Here is a 24265-nt window from a genome sequence, read left to right as displayed (position 1 = left end):
AGTCTTGATGTTTGGTAAAAGCATAGTTTTAATTTCAGCCCAAACTTATTATTTAATTTTTAGCCCAAACCTTTTATTTATTTTATTTAATTATTTTCTTATTTTAGCCCAAATAATAATAAATCAGAAAAGGCCCGAAATTATCAATCGGCACTTAAAATGCCGAATGAAATTAGGGTTAAAAATGTATTTAGACGGAAAAGCGGGCTGGAAATTCCCGCACCACTGCAGGTACCCACCGTGTCACGAGAATCATTCCCATCTAACGGTGGGATTTCCCGTGACACGGGAAATCTGCCGTGACACGGGAATTTCCGTGTCTTTTCCGCGTAAACCCGCAACGCGTTTTCTTCCCCGTTTACTGAAAAATTTCCCGCGTCACACCAAAAATACAACGTGTCACGGGAAAGCTTCCCATCTGACGGTGGGACTTCCCGTGTCAAGGTACAGATTGCCGTGTCGCGGGATACTTTTTTAGTGTTTTTATCATTTTAGGGTTTCGTGTGCTCCCTTAGCACATTTTCTCTATAAATACCCCCTCATTTCTGATGTACGGGGCATCAATTAATTCTCTAGTTTATTTTTCTCTCTTCTATGCTTTAGCCTAAACACTAGCCTACCCTTCTTATTTCAAAATTCCTTCTTCAAGTACTCAAAGGAGTCCATATTTTACTCGTGGTTCTGTCCTTAAGCCAAGGCGTGAAAGGTAGAACTGTTTGAGAGTTTGACCCCAAATCAACTCTACTTTATTTAATTTGATTTAATTGTTTTTTTATTATTATTTCCTTGAAGTTACTAACTCGTTTATTATTTTGTAGTTGCAAACAAACAGAATCAAAGTAAGAATTATGTTCCTCTTATTTCTATTACTTTTCTAACGATTTTATATTGTTGGAATTATTGTTGAATTGCTTCCAATATTAATGTTTATTCTATTATTGTTATGATCACCATATTGCATGTTTAAAGGGAATATGTAATTGAAAATCACGCCTAATAAGATAATTTGGACAACCGGTTTAGGTTCCTTTTTAATCTTGTTATTAATTGAAGTGATCACCAATATTTTAGAATAATGTGTGCATTAATATTTAACCAATTTAGCCTAATAATAGTTTGGAGCGAATTAAATATTTTGTTTGTATGCCTTTGAGAACACAGGAATTATTTTTCACTATAAGAATCAAGTAGAGGCCAATACGGGCGAATGTGACTCCATGACTCACTTCGTACCATCATTCCCGATCCTTCTTTCGTGGTTCCGAACCATATGGAGTTAGTAATCTCATGGATTATGAATGGGGTGTAACCTTCACGGGTCAATCGTCGTTGCCTTCGTTGTCTCTTTATCGTGGTTGCCTTTTATGATCTGTGAACGGTTTACAAGTTTCTTAAAAACTTGTTGGCGGCTCCCTACTTTCCTTGTCCCTAATCGTGTCCCTTATCGTATTATGTCAATTCCCACTTCCTATGAGTGTCAAGCATATTCACCACATGCTTTAACGTAGACACACTTCGAGCGACGCCTATAAGCCCGTAATGTATTACGCGATATTATCTTGAAATGGGCATTTAAACTAGTCACAAACCTCATAAAACCAATGTGATCCACTATAGACAATGGATACTCATGCATAATTATCATGTTAGCTAATTCTCTCCTTGAAACTTCTTGGCTGAAGTTATCATTTTCAACTCTAGTTGACCCATCAGATTTGCGGTTGACACTCAAAATCTTTTGTCGGATATCGATCTTTGAATTCTTTCTAGTACACCTTAAATTTATGTGGTCCTTAAGGTGTGATGTTCCATTTTTGGTTATTGCCGACAAGATATGATCACAATGGAGACACTTTGCTTTTGGCATACCATTTATTGTAATCTTTTGAAAATGTTCCCAAAGCATTGAAGTCTGTTTTCTTGCTTTTCTTGTGGATGTCTCACTTTCATCGGGTTGAGAAGACATGTGTACAGATTGTGAGGGATTAGTATTTGGTTGACGAGGTGGAGGAGGTGGTATTGTAGGTGGTGGAGAAGGTGATGCAGTAGGTACAGTAGAAGGATTTGATGAGGGGCATGAAGAATCATAGTTATCATACCCACAATCAAGATCATTATTATCACCCATCATCCTATAACAAAAGTATAAAAAATAGGATTGATATCAAGTTCAAACTAGCAGCTTTAGCAAGAGTACAACATGCATAATCTCACCAATTTTTTTAATTATCTTTTATTATTTACAATGATATACAAATTTAAAATTAGGCATAAAAGTTGAAGTTTTTAGATCTAAAATTGAAAACATCATAAACGTTAATATAGAAGAAAAATAAAACAAATTTCAGAGCTACTACTTATTTGAAAATTTTGAATGCAACTATGTACAAATTAAATACATATCAAAAATCTAACAATCTTTAATAAAAAAAAATGGTTAAATCGAAACACACAAACATAGAATCGATTCTTGGACTATTGATTTATAGATGGTGTGTCAAAAGAACAAATTAAAATAGGGAAATTAAAAAATAAAAGGTATAATATTATACCTTAATCGCTGGACGTCGTAGGTGACTAAGGTGAGATGGAGTCGCCGGTGAGGGTAGAGTCGCCGCCGGTGAGGGTGGAGTCGTCGGTGAGGGTGGAGCCTAAAGAATGAAAGGTAGAGAGAGAGTAGACTGTAGAGAGAGATTGAAAATGAAAGAAGGTGGCTGCTTGAAATTTAGATTAGGGTTTATTTAATTTCAGGGCATATATTTTTTTTATTATAAAAATTAAACGGGTGGATGTTAAACGGGTGACGGATGACTAAAAGTTCCACCCGAATCCGACCCGATCCGTCATCCGTTTCATCCACCACCCGCCTTTCATCCGTATAAGTCGGGTTTTCGTCCATTTAATTAGAGCGGGTGGAGCGGATTACTGGATATCCATATAAAATTGTCATCCTTAATTCAACATACCCCAAGTCATCACACAACATTCAACACATACCAACTCATCACATACCAACACTGAATAAGGCATAGTCAAATGAGAATCTGAAAGTTATGTATGGGTAAACTCAGGTATTTTCTACAAAATTAGTAAGAAAAAGTATCAATGAAAATACTATGGTAGTTGTACAAAGCAGGGTACCTAATTAATTACATGAATGATATCAGCAAACACATAAATAAGCAGGATGAAACAATATCACCAGCAGTTCAACAGCAATATACAATGCAGGTGTCCTGTTCAAAACAGGAAGACTTCATAAAAAAAATTTGATAACCTCGCTGCATTGCAGAACTTGCAAATACTGAAACACCAAGACAATGCAGTACTGCTTAAAGTATTGAAAATGATGACAAAAACACATAACATTCAATTGCAATGTACCAAGGATATATATCAAACTAACAAAAAGAAACATACTTTTCACACTTGCCCAACTTATCTGGAATCTTCCTGAGGAAGTGCCAAATACACCACCGGTGACGAGTTGATGGCATCACGGATTGCAGCAGCCTCCTCATGGCAGGAGCTTGATCTGTCAGGATTGCATCAGGCGGTTTATTCCCCATACAGGCAAGCCACTGCTGAAATACCCATAAAAAGGTGTCGCAATTTTCATGTGAAACTAAGGCACAACTCAAAAGTAAAGATTGTCCATGATGATTTACCCCCACGAAGTTAGCAAAGGGGAGCTCATACTCATTGGTAAGATACGTAGCATCAAAGCATACGACGTCCCCAAACTCCTCGTATGCAACACGGCTCCTAGCATCGACCCAAAAAACATCCTTCAGCCGGCCCTCTTCATCCAATCGATGAGCGTGGTAAAAGTTCTGATTGTTAGCTTGCATACGGTCGAAATAGGCCATCACAGCTGCAGCGTCACCACCTTCCATTTTCAACCTTCTCTATTTAGAAACCTCATTTGAAGATCCTTAACAGTAGGCAGGTTTTCCTCAACACCAAACTCAGTAGCCATGCAACCATGTATTTGTTTCACTAAAACACCTTCTTCGTAATAGTCCATCAACTTTTTCTGAACAGAAGACGTATAGTTTTTCATGCGGTATTCCTTTACCAATTTTGCACCACTAGGGTCCAATTTGTGAACATGATCAACCACAACTGTCTTATGAACCCAATCACCATCAGGAGTCAGACTTGCATATATTCTAGCTTGGCATTCACACTTCTTGGAGGTCCTCCTCCCGCGAACCAACTCATTTTCTCCAATCTCACCATTAACTAAGCCACCGGTGCCACACACTTCCATAGCCTTCTCCCTCTTCCTAGCTTCCCTCCTTGCCCTCATATCAGGGGGGCCCCAACACTCACATCGCTAATTTATCGCTCTCCTCTCCTTTTCCTTAGTATATGAACCTGATTGCCTGGTAACACCAAAGCCATGTTGTTCCGCGTACTCCTTATAATAACTCTCAATATCCTGCCACCTTTTAAAAACCATACCAACTCTAGGTGGTTCGACTGTACAATACACACTAACCTTGTTTGTTGACACTATTGTTTCCACGGTCTCTAGAGTTTTAACAGGGAATGTGAATTGAAGTCCATTCTCAGTACATTGGGAGGGATGAACATAAGGAGTCAAACTATCCAAAGATGGGATTTCTGTTTCGGGTGGAGTATCAGGCACACAATCATCGAACATGGTCGACTCACTAACAAGTCCCAAATCTTCCATACCATCCATAGCACACACACTTAATCATACAGCACCAACCAGGTAGCAAAAAATAAATTATCATTAACATCTAAAACAAGTAATTTACCAAATTACAATGACAAAAAAAATCAGCTAACTTTTATCACAATGAAAAAAGAAACACATACAGATATACCTCACAGACCAGAGGAAAAATACATAAAATATTTCACTCACATATATTTTATACAAAAAAATAAGCATTTGACAAGGAACTCTTGCAAACTTATTCACAAAGTCCATAGTTCATAATTCAACAAAATGACAATACACATAAATAAAAAAGCTAATGTGATTCAAAATGTAAGGGGTAAAGAATTTCAATAACAACTCCCCTAAATGGAAACCAAACATTTAAATTTATAGAAATTAAATTAGCTAACTCAAGTACACTAACGACTCATACCAATATTTTACAATTACATACAACAAGTTCAATAACTACAATAAACCCCAAATATACTAAAGTCAGCCAATCGGAAACAACATAGCAACCGGAGTACAACATACCAACAAATGAATAAGAACCCAAAGCCATGTTTCAGATTGGATCAATGAATAAGAAACCAAACATTCATCTACCACTTGTGACCAATTCACAAATTAGATTAGCTAAGTCATTTATACTAACGGCTCAAACCACAAATTACAAATTATATAGCACAATTTCAATGAGTAGAAAAAAACCCCAATTCAATTAGTTAAGCCAATCTGAAACACGAAGGCTACCGGAGTACATGATACAAACAACTGGAACAATGATTTGGAAAACATACCTCAAATGTCAACCTTGCTTCAAATCGCCCCTTTACTGTACACAAATCGCCCATTCCAGCACAGCTTCAAATCGCCCATTCCAGCACAGCTTCAAATCGCCCCTTTACTGTACACAAACTCGAGTGAGAGGACTTCTGATTACAAATTGTTGACAAAGGTTGGCGGATTACAAAGCACCACCATCTTCACCGACGATAGTTTCGCTAGGTTCAGGTGGAGGATTCTCTCTCTCCCAATTTATGCTTTCTCTCTCCAATTTAAGTTTTCCCTGTCCAAGATTGATGCTTTCTCTCTCTCCAATTTCAGTAAAGTGGGATGACGGCGTTAAGTTTCAAGTTACTTTGCTACCGTTGAAGCATTTAATATAAAATAATGGAAAACGGACTCCATATCACAACTCCAATATTTTATTAATACTTTTTTCTACAGTGGCATGTTATAAACATCAATTGTTAATAACTGATATCAATGGGGTCTGCCTCATTAACTAATGGCTAGAGTGAGGATTTTAATTCTTCTTCAGACATTAGGGTTAGTGTTCTGCTTTTAGGTGACCACCAACTCCGATCCCAAAAACCACCCTAACCACCAGCAATCACCAACTACCAGCAACCCACACCACGCCCAACAACCCACCACCTCTTATACCCACTGCCACCAACTCCATTGCCACAAAAAAAAACCAAATCCAACCAAAACACCTTACTAGGGGTGGGATTTCGATCTGGCAGTTCGGTTTGACCTCAGTTTGAAACGGTTTCGGTTTGAAACGGTTCGGGTTAAAACGGTTTCATTTAGACGGCGGGTCGGTTCAGTTCGATTTTGATTAGTCACAGGTCGGTTCGGTTTCGGTTTATTTTTGTACGATTTAAATTCGGTTCGGGTCATAAACGGTTCGGTTTATAAACAGTTCGGGTCATAATCAGATCGGTTAGAAATGGGTCGCTTCAGGGGCGGATTTACTCGGGTCAATGCCGGTTCGGTTTTTAAACGGTTCGGTTAATAATCGGGTCGGTTTGAAACAGGTCGGTTCAGGGGCGGGTTTACCCGGGTCAATGCCCGTTCGGTTTATAAACGGTTCGGGTCATGATCTGACCGGTTTGAAACGGATCGTTTCAGGGGCGGTTTTACCGGGTCAACGTCGGTCCGGGTTCATATCGATTCGGGTCATGAACGGATTATTTTGAAATGGGTCGGTTCAGGGGCGGGTTTACCCGGGTTAATGCTAGTTCGATTCATATCGGTTCGGTTTATACTCGGTTTGGTGCTAAAATCGTTCGGGTTAGTTTGGTAATCGGTTAAATTGGATCGGGTTGAAATCGAGTTCTAAAAAGTGGTTTTGACCAGTTAGCGCGTTTTGTTTTATATCAAGTTGGGACTAGTATTTTCATTTCATTAGCGGGTCGGCATAGGTTGGTGAAAAAAATAATGGATCGAGTAGAAATTGGGTTTTAAGAGATTTTTGACCCGGTTAGCTATTTTCGTTTTATATAAAGTTGGGACTTCGTCACTTTATTTTCAGACATCGGATTATATACAATTACACAAATCTTCATTTATTCAATTATTCTATATCATGTTAATATGTTATGTTTCAAGTTTGGTTATACTCTTGTTGTTGTTTATTCGATATTATCATATAGTCTATTACAAATTTATAATGTATTAATGTATTATTGTTTCATTATTAAATATATATTATTAGGTTATCAGCTTCTTGTTGGATTGTTTTAGATATCGTGTCATGACCATGTTTTGATGAGTTGCTACTTTGAATACGATAAATCGATTCAGATATCAGATTATATAGAATTACAGAAATTCTCATTCATTCTATATCATGTTAATGTGTTATGTTTCAAATTTGGTTATAGTCTTGTTGTTGTTTATTAAATATTAGTCTATTACAAATTTATAAGGTTATTAATGTATTATTGTTTCATTATCAAATATTATCAGGCTATCAGCTTCTTGTTTTAATTGTTTTAAAGATCGCGTCATAACCATGATTTGATGAATTAATACTTTGAATACGATAAATCGATAATTGATATTGTAATAAACTAATAATTTAATGTTACGGAACTATATTTGGATGTTTTATTAAAATCACGATTATTCAATTTCCCATTAGTCTAATAAAGTAATAATTGATAATTGTTTGTAACTATTCCATAATTTTGGTGTTAAAGTTATATTGCTGAATTACTTTGTTGTCTTACCCTCTCTAATCACCTTTTAAGATTACGTGCCTACAAGGCTGCAACATATATATGTTGCAACTTGCAAGTTACAGAAAACGGGTGGGGAAGTAGAAGTATTCAATTAGATCGATCAACTGTTTTAAGTTTTAATAATCAGATACATTTATCGATTATCTATACATACCAATGATAGTATGATACCAATCGTACCATACATTATTATTTATTACATATACTGATATACATATAACTAATATACATTAAATATGTCATATTGAATCAATTCCAATTTCCAAACATTTGTGTTTCTTACAATTTATAAGTTACATAAAGTTAAGAGTACAGTAGTGTTTTTATTAGTACGTAGCTATGAATAAAAAAAAAAACATACTATCCAAATCCATTATCCCATGATCCGTGTCACCGTCTTATATTAAATATCAACCATTGATTTGCATGTCATCTAACGGCCTATCATCGCACACATTCCAATTCACGATCCGTGTGTTTTCTTTTCCACCAATCAGATCACTCTTACCATCGTCTCTTTAGTACTCTTTTTTATTTCTCTCTCGTTTTCTTAATCCTCTTCTGTAATATTATCAATTTTTTGAAGCCATGGCTGCTAATATGCTCACTGCTCTCTCGTTTTCTCTCTCATCTCCTCTTCCTTCTTCCTTTCTTCTTCTTCCTTCTTCCGTCTATGTTCTCCTTTCTTCCATCTCGTTTCTCCGTCTCCGTCCACCGGCACCACGCACGACGGTTTTTATGGTCAAATTCGACCACGAAACTCTAGATCTAGTTGTTTCATGATCGAATTTGGCCTTTTAAAACCAAATTCGAGGCCAAATTCAGGATTAATATATAAGGTGTTTTCGTTCTTCCTTTTTTTATTTTCTGTTTTTCTTTTTAATTTTTTTTCAAGTTGTGGGCAACGGAGGGGGCCGAGTTAGGGTGGGTGCGGCGGCGGTTAGACTGGGTTCGGGTGGGTGGGGAGGGAGGATTTTTCGAGGGAGGGAGGGAGTTTTATGGTGGGTGAGCAATTAGAGTGAGTTGGGGGGTTTCGAGGATGTTGGGTTTCGTGGGGGTGGGTGGGGTGGGGTTACGGTGGGTTTGGGTTTTTTTTCGATTTTTTTGTATGGGGTGGGGTGTGTTACGGTGACGGTGGTGGGTGTGGTTGGGGCTGGGTCTGTTTTTTTTTTTTTTTTTTTTTTTTTTTTTTTTTTATAGTGACGGTGGTGGGTGGGGTGGGGTGGGGTTTGTTAAGGGGGTGGGGTGGGGTACGTTACGGTGATGGTGGTAGGTGGGGTGGGGTATGAGTCTTGGTTTTTATTATTTACGGTGACGGTGGTGGATGGGGTGGGGTAAGGTTTGGGTCTGGGTTTTTTTTATTTACGGTGGGTGGTGGGGTGGGGTGGGGTGGGTTACGGTAATTATGGTGGGTGCGGGGGTGGTGTTAGGGTGGGTCTGGGTTGACGTTGGTGGGGTGGGGGTGGGTTACGGTAACGGTGGTGGGGTGGGGGTGGGTTACGGTAACGGTGGTGGGTGGGGGGTAGTGTTAGGGTAGGTCTGGGGTGACGGCGGGGGTGGTGTTAGGGTGGGTTACGGTGGTGGGTGGGTGGAGGGTGGTTGGATTGGGTGGGTGGCCAAATTTTTTCATTTTTTTATTTAATTTATAACTCCTAATTTAGTTATACAAGAATATAATTTTAATTTTATAATAGCAAAAAAATTTACAAATTTAAATCAATAATTATATGTAAAAAAAATTGTACTGTTAAATTACATTAAACATCAAATATATTTCGTGGAATTCTAACAAATTGTTAAAGGCTGTAAATAGTTCAATTTGAATGGAACGGGTTGTAAACGGTTCGGTTTAAATAGTTTGTAATCGGATCGGTTTAAACGGGTTGCGGTTTGAAAATAGTTCGGTTTAAACGGTTTAATGGGTTATAACAGTTCGGTTTAAACGGTGCGGGTTGTAAATGGTTCGATTTAAACGGTTTTTTCCTACGGTTTAAACGGTTTCGGTTTATAAACGGTTCGGTTTAAACAGTTAGCGGGTTAACATTAATCGGTTCAAACGGTTTCGGTTTATAAACGGTTTGGTTTGTTATTGGTTTACGGTTCGTAACGGGTTAACATTAATTGGTTCGGTTCGGTTTCGGTTTGACATTATACGGTTCAGTTCGGTTTTCGGTTTAAAATTAGCGGGTTATAAATGGTTCGGTCCGTGATGGTTCGGCTCGGTAACGGACGGTTTCACGGTTCGGTTTGAAAAGTCCCACCCCTACACCTTACTTATTAACATTGACTTCAAATTTCACTTCAAATAGACTAAAAAGGCCAAATTCGATCATGAAAACACTAGATCTAGAGTTTTCATGGCTCAATTTGGCCTTAAAAACCTCTAAATTGTTTTCCAGCAACGGAGTACGAGGAGCTTCACGACAACCACGAGCTGGGTTGGAGCTTCAAGGAAGTCGACGACGATCTGGGTTGGAGAAGGAAGTCGACGACGATCGTTGGAGCAGGAAGTCGGTGATTCAAGGATGAAAAAATGGAGGAGAGGGGAGGAGAGAGAAGAGAGGAGAGAGAGAGAAAAAAAAACATTGTGGCTGGTCGTATGATACGGTCAGCCGTATATAAAAGTTTGTGAAAAATAATTTAGAACATAGGAAAAAAGTTAGAACATAGGCTGAAAAAAATTAGAATATAGGAAAAAAAATTTATAACATAAGAATAATTTAGAATTTAGGAAAAAAATTTAGTAACAAGCTGAAAATTAAATTTAGAACATAGAAAAAAATTTAAAACATAGGCTACAAAAATTACAGCATCAGAAATAATTTTGAACATAAGAAGAAAAAATTTTGAGCATAGGAAAAAAAAATTAGAACATAGGAAAAACGTTAGAACATAAGGAAAAAAAAAGTTTAGAACATAAAGTGTTTTTATGTAAAGAGGTTTTCAGTGTTCTTATACAAGGAGTGGTTCTTATCGGATCCCTCTCCATTTCCTATTAACTACGGAGTATAACTAATTTTTGGAGACTCACCTTTGTCAACGCACATCTTATATTGTTATTTGTTAACAATAAAATTTATAAAAAGTTACATTTTAAAATTGGACTAGTTATTGACCTCCGTTACATATTATGTGCAACGATTAGACATTTTTCCTCTCTACTTTATGTCAAATCGTTGCAAATAATATGTAACGAACGTAGTATAAAAAGAGAGAGAGAGTGGAGGAAACAAAATTCTGTTTGGGACAGAAAAGTGCGACAATATGCCATAAACAGTTGAGACTGACAATTGAAAGTTTATGTTATTGATTGAAACCAAAACAATACACAAAACTATTACATAAAGTACAATTCAAATGAAAATAAACACATACATCATGTGATCGAACACAAAACACTTGTGGAACTCTATATAGTTCATAATGAACTTTATTTGTATTTTCTATAATGCACCACGACTACAAAGCCATACAATTAAAATTTCACATAAATCTTGATGAATATCATGCAATCAGTATTGGTTTAGTTCAAGGAATCCTTAGTGCTATCAGCATTGAGGAATTTAGCATACCATCTAGCAGATTTCTTAGGGTATCTTTTGTGATTGTCAAAATAATCTGTAAAGTTGAGACCGAAGCGAACATCATAACCAGCTCCTACTTCCATATTGTCCATCAACGACCATACTATATAGCCTTTCACATTTGCTCCCTCTCTGCATTGTATAAACCCAATTATTAATTTTTCAAAAAAAAAAAAAAAAACGTTATTAACTAATAAGAATTTGCATACAAGGAAATATTAGTTATATAATTTTGAGTGATCCTGAAGACTGGGGAACGAACATGCTGTACCCACTAGAGGTAATCCCACGTACGCCTTACATATTACTTCTGGCTATTTTGTAAGTGACACATTTTGACTTTTGCACGGACTTAGTTATTCTTTCCAAATGCAAGACGGAGCAAATTATATATGTATATATATAATTACCTGCGTGCTTCACGAACAGCGATAAGATGATCCTGAGTATGCTCAATTCTGTAGTCATCATCAAGAGCAGCCGCAAGTTCTTCATTTTTCCCTTGTGCAATTAGATCCTGAATTGAACTTGTGATAGTTGGTTTATCAGGAACACCTGTTGTTTTAACCATAACAGTCCATATTATGTTAGGAGCTTGCTTGATATAGTTATAATCATAATTAAGGTTGACTATGATAATTGAATCCTAAATCTTATAATTGAAAATGACAAAAATTGAATCCCAAATCTTTTATTTGAAAAATATATCTATAAAATTAATTTTCGTCGAATTAGAATTATAATGGCAATATAATTCTTTTATAAAGCGAAGTTTAAATAATTTATTGTATGGAGGATATAAGTAAACTTATTTTAAGACGACTTAAAAGTCTTGTAATGTGTTAAATTAAATTAAACTGAATTGAATTAAAATAAATTTAAAATTAGTCCAAAAGAATAAGGCTTGTCCACTTCACCAAAGAATTGCTCGTATTTAAAAATGTACTTACCATTCTCAGTGACATAGACTTCAGGGTTGCCATATTCTTCCTTAATGTAGAGAAGCAAATTCTTGAGTCCATCAGGACGGATATAAATGTCAGCTTGTCCTTTGGCTTGCACCCCAACAGGGTTTCCCTCATCATCAGCTGCAATCAATTTAAGAATGTTATTATTTGTAGCTATTAAATACGAGTAAAAAGATGTAAAATTCCTTTTTGTTCTTCCTCATATATTATTGAATACTTATATAAATAAGTGAAGTTTTTTTTTTTTTTTTTAATCGAAGTGATTAAGTGAAGATTGTAAAACATGACTATAAGAGTATAAAAAAGTACATTGTTCGGAAAATAAAATAATATATATATATATATATATATATATATATATATATATATATATATATATATATGACTTATTACTTGCATGAAAGAGAGTAGTATTAAAGAATTTGTTACTCGTAAGTCGTAAGCGTGATTGTCTGGGAATTAGACACGTTACTTGTCAATAATTCGCAAATTGACAAAATGGATCTTTTTTTTTTTGAAACCATAATGGATCGTTATTTTTATCATATTTATTATTATTAAAAATTAATAAGTAGCATTGTTAATCAATGATTATTATTTAAACACCAATATTTTTTTTATTTTTTTTTAATTATCCCTTATTTGCTTAAACGATTTTACATGTATCATTCTCATTCCGTTTCTTACTATTATTCCGATTGATATGCGGCCCAGAGTTCCTTAAAAGTCCAATCACTATTGGTCTATTTGATCAACATACAAATAGAAAGGTACTTAAACTCGAATTATTGCACAATATTATTGATCAATGTGACATGCGAATAGGATATGTTTGTGAAGATTATAATTTTTTTCCCCTTGTGCTATGTGATATGTTTGCAAAGATTATAATTTTTTCCCCTTGTGCTATGTGTATTATTAAATTAAAAAAATTAATGAAACATAAAAAAAATAAAAATAAGAAATTACCAATTTGTTCGTTGAAATTGATAGTGATAGTGCCAGCCATTGGATCAACAGTACAAGTGTGTTCGACGAATCTGGAAGTGTAATAATTTATACCAATATAATCATAGGCGCCTTTGATTAGTGCCTTTTCTGCTTTTGTGAATTCTGGAAGCCCCTTCACATTCTTTTTCATTGATTCTGGGTAGTCCCCACGAATAAGTGGGTCCATGTACCTATAAAATACGTAATTTAAATGAAATTAAGCATAGTTTAAAAATCAACTAATAACCAAAAACATAAAACACTAAAATTGCAAGAAAATGTAGATTTCATAAGAACTACTCTTTCTAACCTATTTTACTTGCAACATTTTGAACGGACACGCTTGCCGATGTATATATTTGATCGTCCTAGTCTTTTATTATATATTTATAAAAGCTACAAAACGTTTATATTAAGATACTATGTATTAAAATAGATCCAACAACATGTTACATGATTACAATTGCGTTCGTATAATAGTTAAAAAAGATGGTCAAAGTAAAATGTGTGAATAGTATAAAAAGTCAAAACGTTGCGAGTAACTTGGAACGGAGGTGTATTTCATATTTGAGGTGGGACACGTTAATAAATGACTTTTGGGATTATGCCAGACACATTATTAAATAAATTGTGTCTATGCACTAAAGATACGAGTACTATATTAAAAAAATAATTCAATTAAATATCTGAAACAAAAATAAAAAAATTTACTACTCCGTTGATTGTGCTACATATAATTAATGATTCCACCCAATAATCACTCAAGATAATACGGAGTATATTATTGACAAACTCTATTCTTTTTAATATTGAGTTAGATTATTACTCTACTCTACACATGTGCAATAAAAGTAGATAGAGGTCATTTTGCAATAGATTATTTCTCTTAAAACTACACAAAGGATAATTGGTTACCATCCTAAGGTGAAATCCAACTGTATTTTTGAAGCAGCAAAGTCTTTAGGATCAGTTGAATGTGGCATAAACCATTTACACGGGAGCGAAATTCCGATTTTCCCCTTTTGAGATTTCTACAAAAGAAAATATTGTACAAGTAGTCAGTTATAATCAAGCTATGTTACATAAAAAATATAAAATAAAATAATCAAATTCGATAGAGTTACGTTATTGTACGTATTATATATATAAAAAAATATAGTTGTAAGAATGATTTTCACCTGGTATTTATCTTTGTAGAGTTTCGCGGCAGAAGCATGAGCTAAGATGATATGGTGGGTGGCAATGAATGAACCTTTAGGATCTTTCTGAAGTTCGCTAGGCAATCCCATCTTGTAGCCATACGCCCCGAATACATAAGGCTCGTTGATCGTCCCCCAATACTTAACACGATCACCAAATTTCTCAAAGCAAAGATCAGCAAATTCCGTGAATTGTTCCCTGTAGTCACATTTTTTATGAAAGCCAATGTTAAATATCACACGTTACATTAAATTATACGTACACTATATTTGAATAGCTAAAGAATGTGGTAGATTTATACACTACGTTGGGTCGCATGAAGCCATAGTATTGTTTTTGTAGTGGCACTGGTAGATCGAAATGGAACAAAGTAACGATTGGAGTGATCCCTGATAGCATTGGAGCAAATTAAATTGTGAGATAAATGTAACATGTGCTAAACAGGTACATGTATTTGTTAAGTCAATAGTGTAATTTGAATTCGTAACTTGAGAATAATTAAATCCGGATTGAATTATTAAAAAGTTTCGATAGGATGGAAAAGTAAATTACCATTTGCAACTAATTCATCAATGAAGTTATTATAGAAATCAATGCCCTCTTGGTTGATCCCTGATTCCACTGTTCCATCTGCAACATTTTTTAGAAGAGTTAGTATAAATAAAATGAACTCACTATTCTCGTCAAAAATAAATAAAAAAACTCACTTTAGTTTATTTTTGGATATTAAAGAAACTTACTAGGCAAAATCCTTGGCCAAGCAATGGAAAATCTGTAAGAATTTAGCCCTGTTTCCTTCAAAATTTTAACATCTTCCTGCAATTGTTGCCAACAAATAATTAGATCATCGCAACCTTTTGATTTGAATGGTACACAAAAATAACTTCTGAGAGTGCATCTAAGCGAATAGAGCCTATGTATTTGACATGCATATATTTGGATGGCAATCTGAGGTTCGGTGATACATTTTCTCTCTCTTAATGGTACAGTAGTACTTTTTATGTAGTATTATGCAGTCGCTATCATATTTTTCACCTCCTTTTTTTTCATTCTCATTATTAACAAATATGTCATTTTATTTGCATGTGAAACACATACGCATTAGGGCCTATGCGCCAATACTTCTCGAACTTAATGGTCACATCATCAATGCAACGTTTAAAATTCAAAGTTAGGTTGTTTTACCTTATAAAGGTTGTAGGAGTCAACTGCTTTACGACCCTTTTCGGCTTCAATCATGAAGTCCCAGGTACTTTTTCCTCTACCACCTTCATCTCCTCTTCCTTCAGTCTGTCACAATCAATTACCAGTAACCAATTAAACATACATACCATTGCATGTCGAACTTATTCTACAGGGCAAAATAAAAGCAGAAATATTACTATAACACAGCATTTAACATCTGGTCTAGCAAATTAAAAACTTAGATGATATGCAAATGCTCTAGTTTCTTGAGAAGTTTTTGTAGTCATCATTTACATAATCAAATTAATTGATATATGTAAGTTCAAGTTCAATTATTCAATTTTGTGAAATGTGTCACTTTTTTTTTTTTTTTTTATAAACAATATAGCAAGATAAACAAGTCACCTAAAAGAAAATATTGTCATAACATATTAATAGACGAGTAACACGAGAGAGTAGTGTAACCTGAAGAGCGGAAGTAGAGGCACCAAAGATAAAATCAGCAGGGAAATCCTCCTTTTTCAAATCGTCTTTGGGCGGTGTGTAGATCGCAGGTTGGAGGCCATCAACGATGGAAATAACCGGGTTCACAACAGTGTTCACTCCATCTTTAATAATTTTAGGAATAAGTCTACATGATATCTTTGTAGCACCAAAACTTGGCTCTCTAAAATGCAAATTCCTACTAGTGAAGCTAGTTTTCGACACAAAGGGGCTCGGGTTTTTCAGGTTAAGCTTTGTGATGGAAGAATGAAGAGTGTGAGATGGAGCTGTGTGAAGGAGGGCCATGGTATTTTTGACCAAGAAATGAAGAACTTTCTTGTGTATGTGCTAGTTGCGTTTCTTTACTACAAGAAAGTGGTTTAATTTATAGTAGTAATATCATGAATAAATGCCATTTATGAAGTTGTCAAAAAATAAAACGTGATATAGTTGCGTTGAATTAATCGTTAATCAAATTTAATACGGAGTAGTTTAATATCCTATCGTGCTGAGAAGCAATTAAAGACGATCCAGGCCCCATGGCTTGTTGCCCTCGAGGAACACGATGTTTAAAAATCGCTAAAAATCATGCATCCTGCCGTATCACTGATTACGAAAGCTGATACACATACAATTATTGTATGTTGTCCCCTACATACAACGCCACTAGAAATTTGACACATCATCAAAAAAGAGGAGAAAATTAGGAGTAAAAATATAAATTGAATTCTAATGGAACGTGGATTAATTATTGTAGCCAATAAAAACATGACAAATTAAAATAAGGTTGTATGTAGGGATCACATACAACAAATTGTATGTGTAGCGTGTATTAAGTACACCTTCTAATCCTAAATTTTTGTCCCATTGCAAAAATTTAGATCAACTTCTATTGAAGATATGAGATATCTATTTTCCGTATATATCTTATTATGAGAATATTGTCTAAATATATATTAACATAAAATAAATCTAAATATATTATTTTCATAATAAGATACATACTGAAAATATATCACACATATATTTTTCCGATATCTCATATCTCTAACAGAATTGAAGATGTTGATAGCTGAGTTAATTAAACGTGTCATCATCAAAGCACCATCTCAAAATATTATGACTGTTTTATGATATTCTTGTCGAACATTTACAATTCGTGTACTAATTGACTTATTTATTTAATTTTTGATGAATACTTAGAAATAATTTAAACAACACAAAGTTTTATATGTTGCTTGTCGTACCGTACGGTCAGTCATAATATAATTTTTTATTTTTAAATTCTTCTTCTCTCTTCTCTCTTCTCTATGTCCTCTTTCTCTCTCCTCTTTTTATTTTTTCTTCTCCAATTAGCCATCCATATCACTCCCTTCACCAAGCTATCTCCTCTTTTTCTCTCCTCCCTACTCCAAAAAAGGGAATGCATATCCTCCACCAACTCGTCGTCGTACTCCGTGAGCTCCTCGTAATCCGTCGTCGGAAAATACTTGAAGGTTTTTAAGACCAAATTCGGCCATATAAACTCTAGATCTAGAGTTTTCATGGTCGAATTTGACCTTTTTAGCCATATTTGAAGTGAAACTCAAAACCATTGTTAATTTTAAAGGTATTTGTTCGATTTATTTATTTATTTTTTAACGATTTGGTTGTGGGTTCGGTTGGATCTATGTTTGTTTGTGGGTTTGGTGTATCGTGGTGGTGGCATGGCATATTAGGGGTGGGGCTAGTGGCGTCTTGGGGTGGTGGTGGGTCAAGGGTTACTAGGTCGGGGTTACTAGATGGGTAGGTCGGGGGTTACTTAAGGGGTTACTAGATAGGTTACTTAATTGGGGTTACTAGAATGGGTTGCTAGGGATTACTAGGTAAATTATTTAAGTAAGGTTACTTGAGGGGTTACGTAAGTGGGGTTACTAAGTCAGAGGGTTACTAAGTCGGAGGGGTTACTTGGTCCGATCCGGTCAGGGGTTACTAGTTGGGTTATTTAAGGGGTTAGTTACTTGATCCGATCAGGGGTTACTTGTTCCGGTCAGGGGTTACCAGGACCGGTCAGGGATAACTTGGCGCGATCATGGGTTACTAGGTTCGGTCAGGGGTTACTTGGTTGGAGGGGTTACTAAGTTGGTGGGGTTACTTTGTCATTTCTGATTTTGAAACAAAGTATAAATTACTTTTTTTGAAGTTAAGCATAAATTACTTTAAGACTCCTAGTGTAACTCTTACTTTTACTTATCTTAAAATTCTATCCGAATACCAAATAGAAAAGAGGAAAATTGCTCATTAAACATATGTGCGTTCACTAATAGTTAAATCATTCATAATTTTATGGTTCAAATGCACTAAAATTTATAAATTATTGAAAGAAGTATTTTGCTATTTTCCTTGATTAATTCATTTAGCATCCTTGGCTTATATACGAGATATACAAGCGTAATGTCAGGCTAAGGCCCTGTTCCCTTCACCTTACAAAAATAATATTAAGTAAAAATAATTTCAGTTCAGTAAAAATAAGTTCAGCTCATTAAAATTAATTTCAGTTTAGTAAAAATAAGTTCAGTTCAGTAAAATTCAGTTTTCTTAAAGAAGAATTATAACAAAAAATCAGTAAAAATAATTTCAGTTCAGCAAAAATAATTTCATTTCAATAAATTTAATTTAAGTTCAGTAAAAATAATTTAAATTCAGCAAATATAATTTTGTTTCAGTAAAAATAAGGAAAATTGGCTTAAAATAATACCAATTATTGATGGTGTGTGCAAATTAATACAACCTCAACTATTTGCTATCATCAGTACAACCTATTGTACTAAATGTGCAAAATGGTATGCCAGCCTCCAAAGAAGACATTTTAATGAATATTCCGTTCGTATTCAATATTATTATTATTTTGGAAATTTTGTGAAAAATTATACCTATTATAATCTAGAATTTGAGAGAAACTAGCTATTAAAAAAATGTTGTAATTGACTACCTAGTTTTTGAAAATTGTTGTAATTTACTACCTTAGACCGGAATATGAAGTTTGACCATGTATAACTCTCCGACGTTATGAATAGTGTAATTTACTTATGAATAGTAAATTTTACCACCAATCCCTACCTTATACTTTTTAATGAGAAAACTATATAAACATTAATAGTGTTGTGCCAATTTTTTTTTTTTTTTTTAAAAAGTAATCATTATTAATGAGAGTGAATAAATAGTCTATATGGTATAATTATTGTCCAAACACTATTCATTACAAAAACTTATACACATTAATGAGGGTATATATGTAAATACATATTTTGAATGGCATAATTGGCACATCACTATTCATAAGAGTAATATTGCACTTTTTATAAGGTAGGGATTGGTGGTAAAATTTTGTTGATTAATTTGTCCGTTTATCATGACTAGTATCTCTCTTAAAATGTGTGTCATGTCAAAATAGTGTGTTATTGTAAATAAAAATCAAATGTAGGAAATATGTATTTTGAAAAAAAATAATTAATTATTAATAGTATAAAATAATATAACAAATACAGATGAAAAATTCCTCGATATACCTTCTCTGATAGCTGGCATATTATTTTGCACTTATATTACAAAAGGTGGTAACATTGAAAGCAAATAATTGAGATCTTATTATTTTGCACCCACCGCTAATAGTTGGGATTATTTTAAGCCAATTTCTTAAAAATAATTTCAGTTCAGCAACAATAAGGTGAAGAGAACGGGGCCTAAGAATACAAACTGATGACTAGCTATAATTAAGGGATAAATATTAAGCCAATTATACACCTAACAAATATAACAACTATACAAAATTAGAATATATCTCAATATATTCTAACACTCCCTTACAGTCATAGCGGGAGGACATCGAACTCTAAGACTGTCCCAAAAATCTTCAAACAAAACCAATGGTAGTCCCTTAGTAAAAATATTTGCAATCTGATGACGAGATAGTACATGTAAAATACGAACCTGGCCTCGAGCAACCTTTTCACAAACAAAGTGGATATCCATCTTGAAATGTTTAGTGCGTTGATGCTGAACAGGATTACTTGCAAGATAGATAGCACTAACATTTTCACAATATACCAATGTAGCCTTCTTTTATGGGATAATGAAGTTCCAAAAGAAGATTACGTAGCCAACATGACTCAGAAACAACATTAGCAACCCCTCGATATTATCACAATATACAAATGTAGCCTTCTTCATGGGGTTGTTGTTTTTGTTGTTGTTGTTGTGTCATTATTATTATTATTATTAAGTGCAATTGATTTAGGTGAGTGAAAACTTAAATAAACGTGTACCATATTTAACATATGTTAATAGTAGAAAGATAAAAGACAACAGTGGCGCGTTAAGATAACATTTAGATAATATTTATATTAAATTAATTTAAATATAAAAATCCCATTCGATGACAATTTTTCTTACATGGCATTTGAATTATTTAATTTTACAAGAAATCAATAATCTATTATTTTATTGGCTACAATTAAAATTTATTATCCTACGTGGCGCGTTAAGAAAATTAAATCCTATATGGCTTTCTAAAAACTCGGTAAAAACTCCTCTTTAGATTATTATTGATAATTATTATTATTAAATATTATTATGATTAATAAATATTAATTATTATTAATATTAATAATTATTATAATTATTTTTAATACTACTAATTATTATAATTATTTAAAATAATAAATTATTATCATCAATATAATATTAATTATTATTATAATTTAACATTTATTATTATTGTTATTATTAATTATTATTTGAAAACAGAGCAGAGCAGAGCATCTCTAAAGAACGGGGCCTTAGTGTGGTGCATATGTACTCAGCTTTTGTTGATTCGTACTTTAGTGTTTGTGTTTGGCTTTCCTTTGGCTTGCCCTACTATGACGACCCATTTATATGGTCAGTAAAGGGTACGGTTGAAATAAAAGGAAAGAGACATGTACTTGAAGCATGAATAGCATGATGGAAATGAGTGTCGAGAGTTACTTGTTATGCTTTCCTAGTATTATATTTTGAATTATTGATTATGGACTAACTTTGTTATGTTTATTTTAAGTTGGATTTTTAAAAAGGGTCATGCTTAGATTAGTTCCAACTTGTGGTTTATTTATTTCTATTTTGTTTTGAGGTTGGGAAGTCAGATCAAGATTATTTTTAGAAGTTGATTAAACTTCCGCTATGTGACTTTGAAAAATAGCGTTAGCTGTTATCACGGTGGCGGTAATATTTTGGATATTTCCTTAAAAGAGTTTTATTTAGAGTAAAAAGTATATTTTAAAAGAAGGGGATTTCCAAGTATTACACTTGACGCGTGTCTTTTTTTAAAAAAATTATCCCATTCAAACGGTCATAATTTTTCCTTTATTTTATATGGTTGGATCGAATTGGTTTAGGATTTTCTATTTTTTCAGTTATAATGCTTAAAATAGTAACTAACAAGAATTTAACAATCCCTAAAAAAAATTATTTAACAATCCCTAAAAAAAAAAAGTATTTAACAAAATTGGTTATGGCAATATTCACATCGATCTTTTAATTTACATTTGACCCTCATTCTATTGACATAAAATCTCTTTGAAAATTTTATTAAAAAATGGAATAAATTATCATTTCAACGAGAGACAAAGAAAATGAACTTAGAGCACTATCAGTAGAGGAAAAAAACAAAATTCCTTTCACTCTCTCTCTAACTTTCCCTCTCCTCCACATTAGATTTTTAAAGAAATAATTTTTTTTCATCTCACCAACAACAAACCAAAAAATTCCCTCGCCACTCTCTTTCTTACTTTTCCCTCTACCACACTATATTCTCTCTCTTATTTTCAATTTTTATAATAATTACTATGCATAATACTTCCTACCCATATACTTGACGATAATTAAATTGTAATTAATTAAAATTATGACTTTAATTAATTACGAACTAATTAGATAATAATAATTATTGGAAGACATAATAAGTAATAAAAAGTGAAATATGATTACGAAACATGATGATTAAAGCGTCATTAGATTTTAAGAATTATTGTCACCAAACTTTTCCCAAATGTGCTCTATAAAGTTATCTTTCAAGGATTGATGAGTTTGTCTATTACGTACGCATAGCGTCCCTTTTCTCTGAATACTTATTAATGTCAATAGGATGTCCTGTTTGAATCTGAAATGTCTCATCATTATTTGGAGTACCACTTGTACTAGCTTCACCTCCTAGATGTGACATTGGGCGATCTGTTTCGTAATATCTTCTTGTTACTTCAGCATTTTTATAAGTATCTCGTTCATCCTCTACTATCATGTTATGAATTATTATACAAGCCTTCATAATGTCAGCTAGCACATCTTCATCGTAAGCAAGAGCTGGTTGTCGTACAATTGCAAATTTCGCTTGTAGGACACCAAATGCACATTCAACATCTTTACGTGCATCAGCTTGTTGTTCAGCAAAAAGCATATGCTTATGAGTTTGAGGATTGGTAAATCCTTGCACAAAAGTAGCCCTACTCGGATAAATACCATCAGCTAGGTAGTAAGCCATATTGTATTCATGGCCATTGACATTAAACTTCACCAAAGGTGCTCGACCTTGCAACACATCAGTAAAAACTAGTGAATAGTAAAGTACATTAAGGTCATTACAAGAACCTGGAATACCGAAAAAAGAATGCCATATCTATAGATCTTCATCTGCAGCTGCTTCTAAAATGAGGGTTACGTTCTTATTTCGTTCGCAATATTGACCTTTCCATGCATTTGGACAAATCTTCTACTTCCAATGCATACAATCAATACTTCCAATCATCCCTGGAAAACCTCGTTGGTCATTTCTATACAGGATCTTTCGTAGGTCTTCGTCCGTCGGGCTTCGTAAATATTCAGCTTCAAAATTCCTTGATTACCCCTTTACATAAATTTTTTAGACATTTCCGTGTAGTTGTTTGACCCATAAGTAGATACTCGTCAACAGCGTCAGGAGCCACTCCATACGCTAACATTCTCATCGATGCTGTGCATTTTTGGATTCCAGGCAACCCCAACTTCTCAGATGGATTTCGCCTTTGCTGAAAAAACTCATCATTTCCACAAATATAATCTTATTCAAAATCTTACAAAACAGAGGTCGTTTCATCCGAAACCTCCGGTAAAAATGACTTTCATTATATACAGAAGGATCGCAAAGTAGTCGTTGAACAATTGGTTGTGCCCTTGTTCATTATTTCTATCCATTTGAACTCAAACATGAGCATCTGTATTATTATGTTGATTTCGAGGTGGAGGTGTTTGGTACAATTTAGATGGTAAGTGATTATTGACAAGGTCGCCAATAACTTGGTGAAATTCTTCATTACTATCAGATGAAGAACTTGAGCTTGAAGAGATTTTTTGAAACAACATTTGTGTTAATTTTAGTAAATTTATGTGGATGATGTTTTCAATGTGTTCTTTGAACTCCATATACAAAGTAGCTAGTAGCATCGTCTCTATTTCTTTTACCACTATCGCTGCTCTCTTAAAGTTCTTTTTTCGCTTTGTGTTCAGCATCAACTTTCTTTCTTTCTTTCTTATTCAGACCCCACCTCATGAACTTTCTCCACTTTGGATATTCGTTCACCTTTCCCCACGCATATTGAAATTTAAAATTCCTTGGTGAATTTTGACAAGACCTTCAAAACAATTCATGGGCATTTTTTACAACATCACTATCATTGTACCCACTTTCCGGTTATTTTACCAGCTTCTTCCATAACACTTGCCCATATGAGTAGGTCAGCAGCAATCCTCCTCCAATGAGTCTCCAACATGTTCTTGTTCCACTCTGGAATTTCATGTGGTCGAGATAGATAAGCCGCATGATATTCTCGATGTATATCTCTCCAAAGGTCAGCAAATTTTCTATCTTTGCCAATAATTGTTGATTAGGAGATTTTGCTCCTACCAATCGGAATGCGCCACGTGGGCCAATCAGGACCTGCCAAGTGTCCCCTAGTTGGAACTGTCAGGGCTTACCACGTGGCACGCGCTTATTCGTCCACCTTGGACCTGTTATGTCACGACATGTGGCATACTCCATGCCTAATGGAGAAACCGGCCACCCAGGCCCAACTT

The 24265-nt window shown here is 34.3% G+C and overlaps 2 protein-coding genes and 1 long non-coding RNA gene across 4 annotated transcripts; all 3 read right to left on the bottom strand.

Moving 5' to 3' along the window:
• Positions 1-1466: 1466 nt before the first annotated feature.
• On the bottom strand, positions 1467-5917 carry LOC110724276. Of its 2 annotated transcripts, XR_002511939.1 has the most exons (3): positions 5500-5905; positions 3421-4721; positions 1467-3304 (listed from the first exon to the last, which is right to left on the bottom strand). It is a non-coding gene; the product is annotated as an uncharacterized LOC110724276 (long non-coding RNA). The 2 variants fall into 2 exon arrangements; XR_002511938.1 differs by lacking the exon at positions 1467-3304 and having other exon boundaries at positions 3607-4721; positions 5500-5917.
• Positions 5918-11011: 5094 nt separating this feature from the next.
• LOC110724275 (beta-glucosidase 12-like) lies at positions 11012-16547 on the bottom strand. The gene is made up of 11 exons (XM_021903698.1): positions 16127-16547; positions 15662-15766; positions 15217-15292; positions 15029-15106; positions 14778-14865; positions 14455-14674; positions 14192-14307; positions 13256-13467; positions 12269-12406; positions 11729-11873; positions 11012-11450 (listed from the first exon to the last, which is right to left on the bottom strand). Exons 1-11 carry the CDS (start codon positions 16448-16450, stop codon positions 11258-11260), a joined length of 1695 nt encoding a protein of 564 aa, XP_021759390.1. The 5' UTR covers positions 16451-16547; the 3' UTR covers positions 11012-11257.
• A 5706-nt stretch (positions 16548-22253) lies between these two features.
• LOC110724096 lies at positions 22254-23961 on the bottom strand. The gene is made up of 3 exons (XM_021903491.1): positions 23872-23961; positions 23082-23220; positions 22254-22804 (listed from the first exon to the last, which is right to left on the bottom strand). The coding sequence occupies exons 1-3, from the start codon at positions 23959-23961 to the stop codon at positions 22254-22256; spliced, it is 780 nt and encodes a 259-aa protein (XP_021759183.1).
• Positions 23962-24265: the final 304 nt, after the last annotated feature.

Source organism: Chenopodium quinoa, unplaced genomic scaffold, assembly GCF_001683475.1.
Source record: "Chenopodium quinoa cultivar QQ74 unplaced genomic scaffold, ASM168347v1, whole genome shotgun sequence".
NCBI classification, from domain to species: domain Eukaryota; kingdom Viridiplantae; phylum Streptophyta; class Magnoliopsida; order Caryophyllales; family Amaranthaceae; genus Chenopodium; species Chenopodium quinoa.
Note: the sequence above shows the minus strand (reverse complement) of the source record. Positions and strands in the feature narration are given on the sequence as shown.

Excerpts from the sequence above, each read along its gene's own strand:
- LOC110724096 (XM_021903491.1), bottom strand. The coding sequence starts at position 23,961 with ATGTTGGAGACTCATTGGAGGAGGATTGCTGCTGACCTACTCATATGG. Across the intron at positions 23,221-23,871 it reads GTAAAATAACCGGAAAGTGG|CAAAGGCGAAATCCATCTGA; the intron begins GTACAATGATAG and ends GAGTTTTTTCAG. Across the intron at positions 22,805-23,081 it reads TCAAACAACTACACGGAAAT|GTTCTTGTAATGACCTTAAT; the intron begins GTCTAAAAAATT and ends TCGGTATTCCAG.
- LOC110724275 (XM_021903698.1), bottom strand. The coding sequence starts at position 16,450 with ATGGCCCTCCTTCACACAGCTCCATCTCACACTCTTCATTCTTCCATC. Across the intron at positions 15,293-15,661 it reads ACTCCTACAACCTTTATAAG|GAAGATGTTAAAATTTTGAA; the intron begins GTAAAACAACCT and ends CAACAATTGCAG. Across the intron at positions 11,874-12,268 it reads AGTCTATGTCACTGAGAATG|GTGTTCCTGATAAACCAACT; the intron begins GTAAGTACATTT and ends TTAAAACAACAG.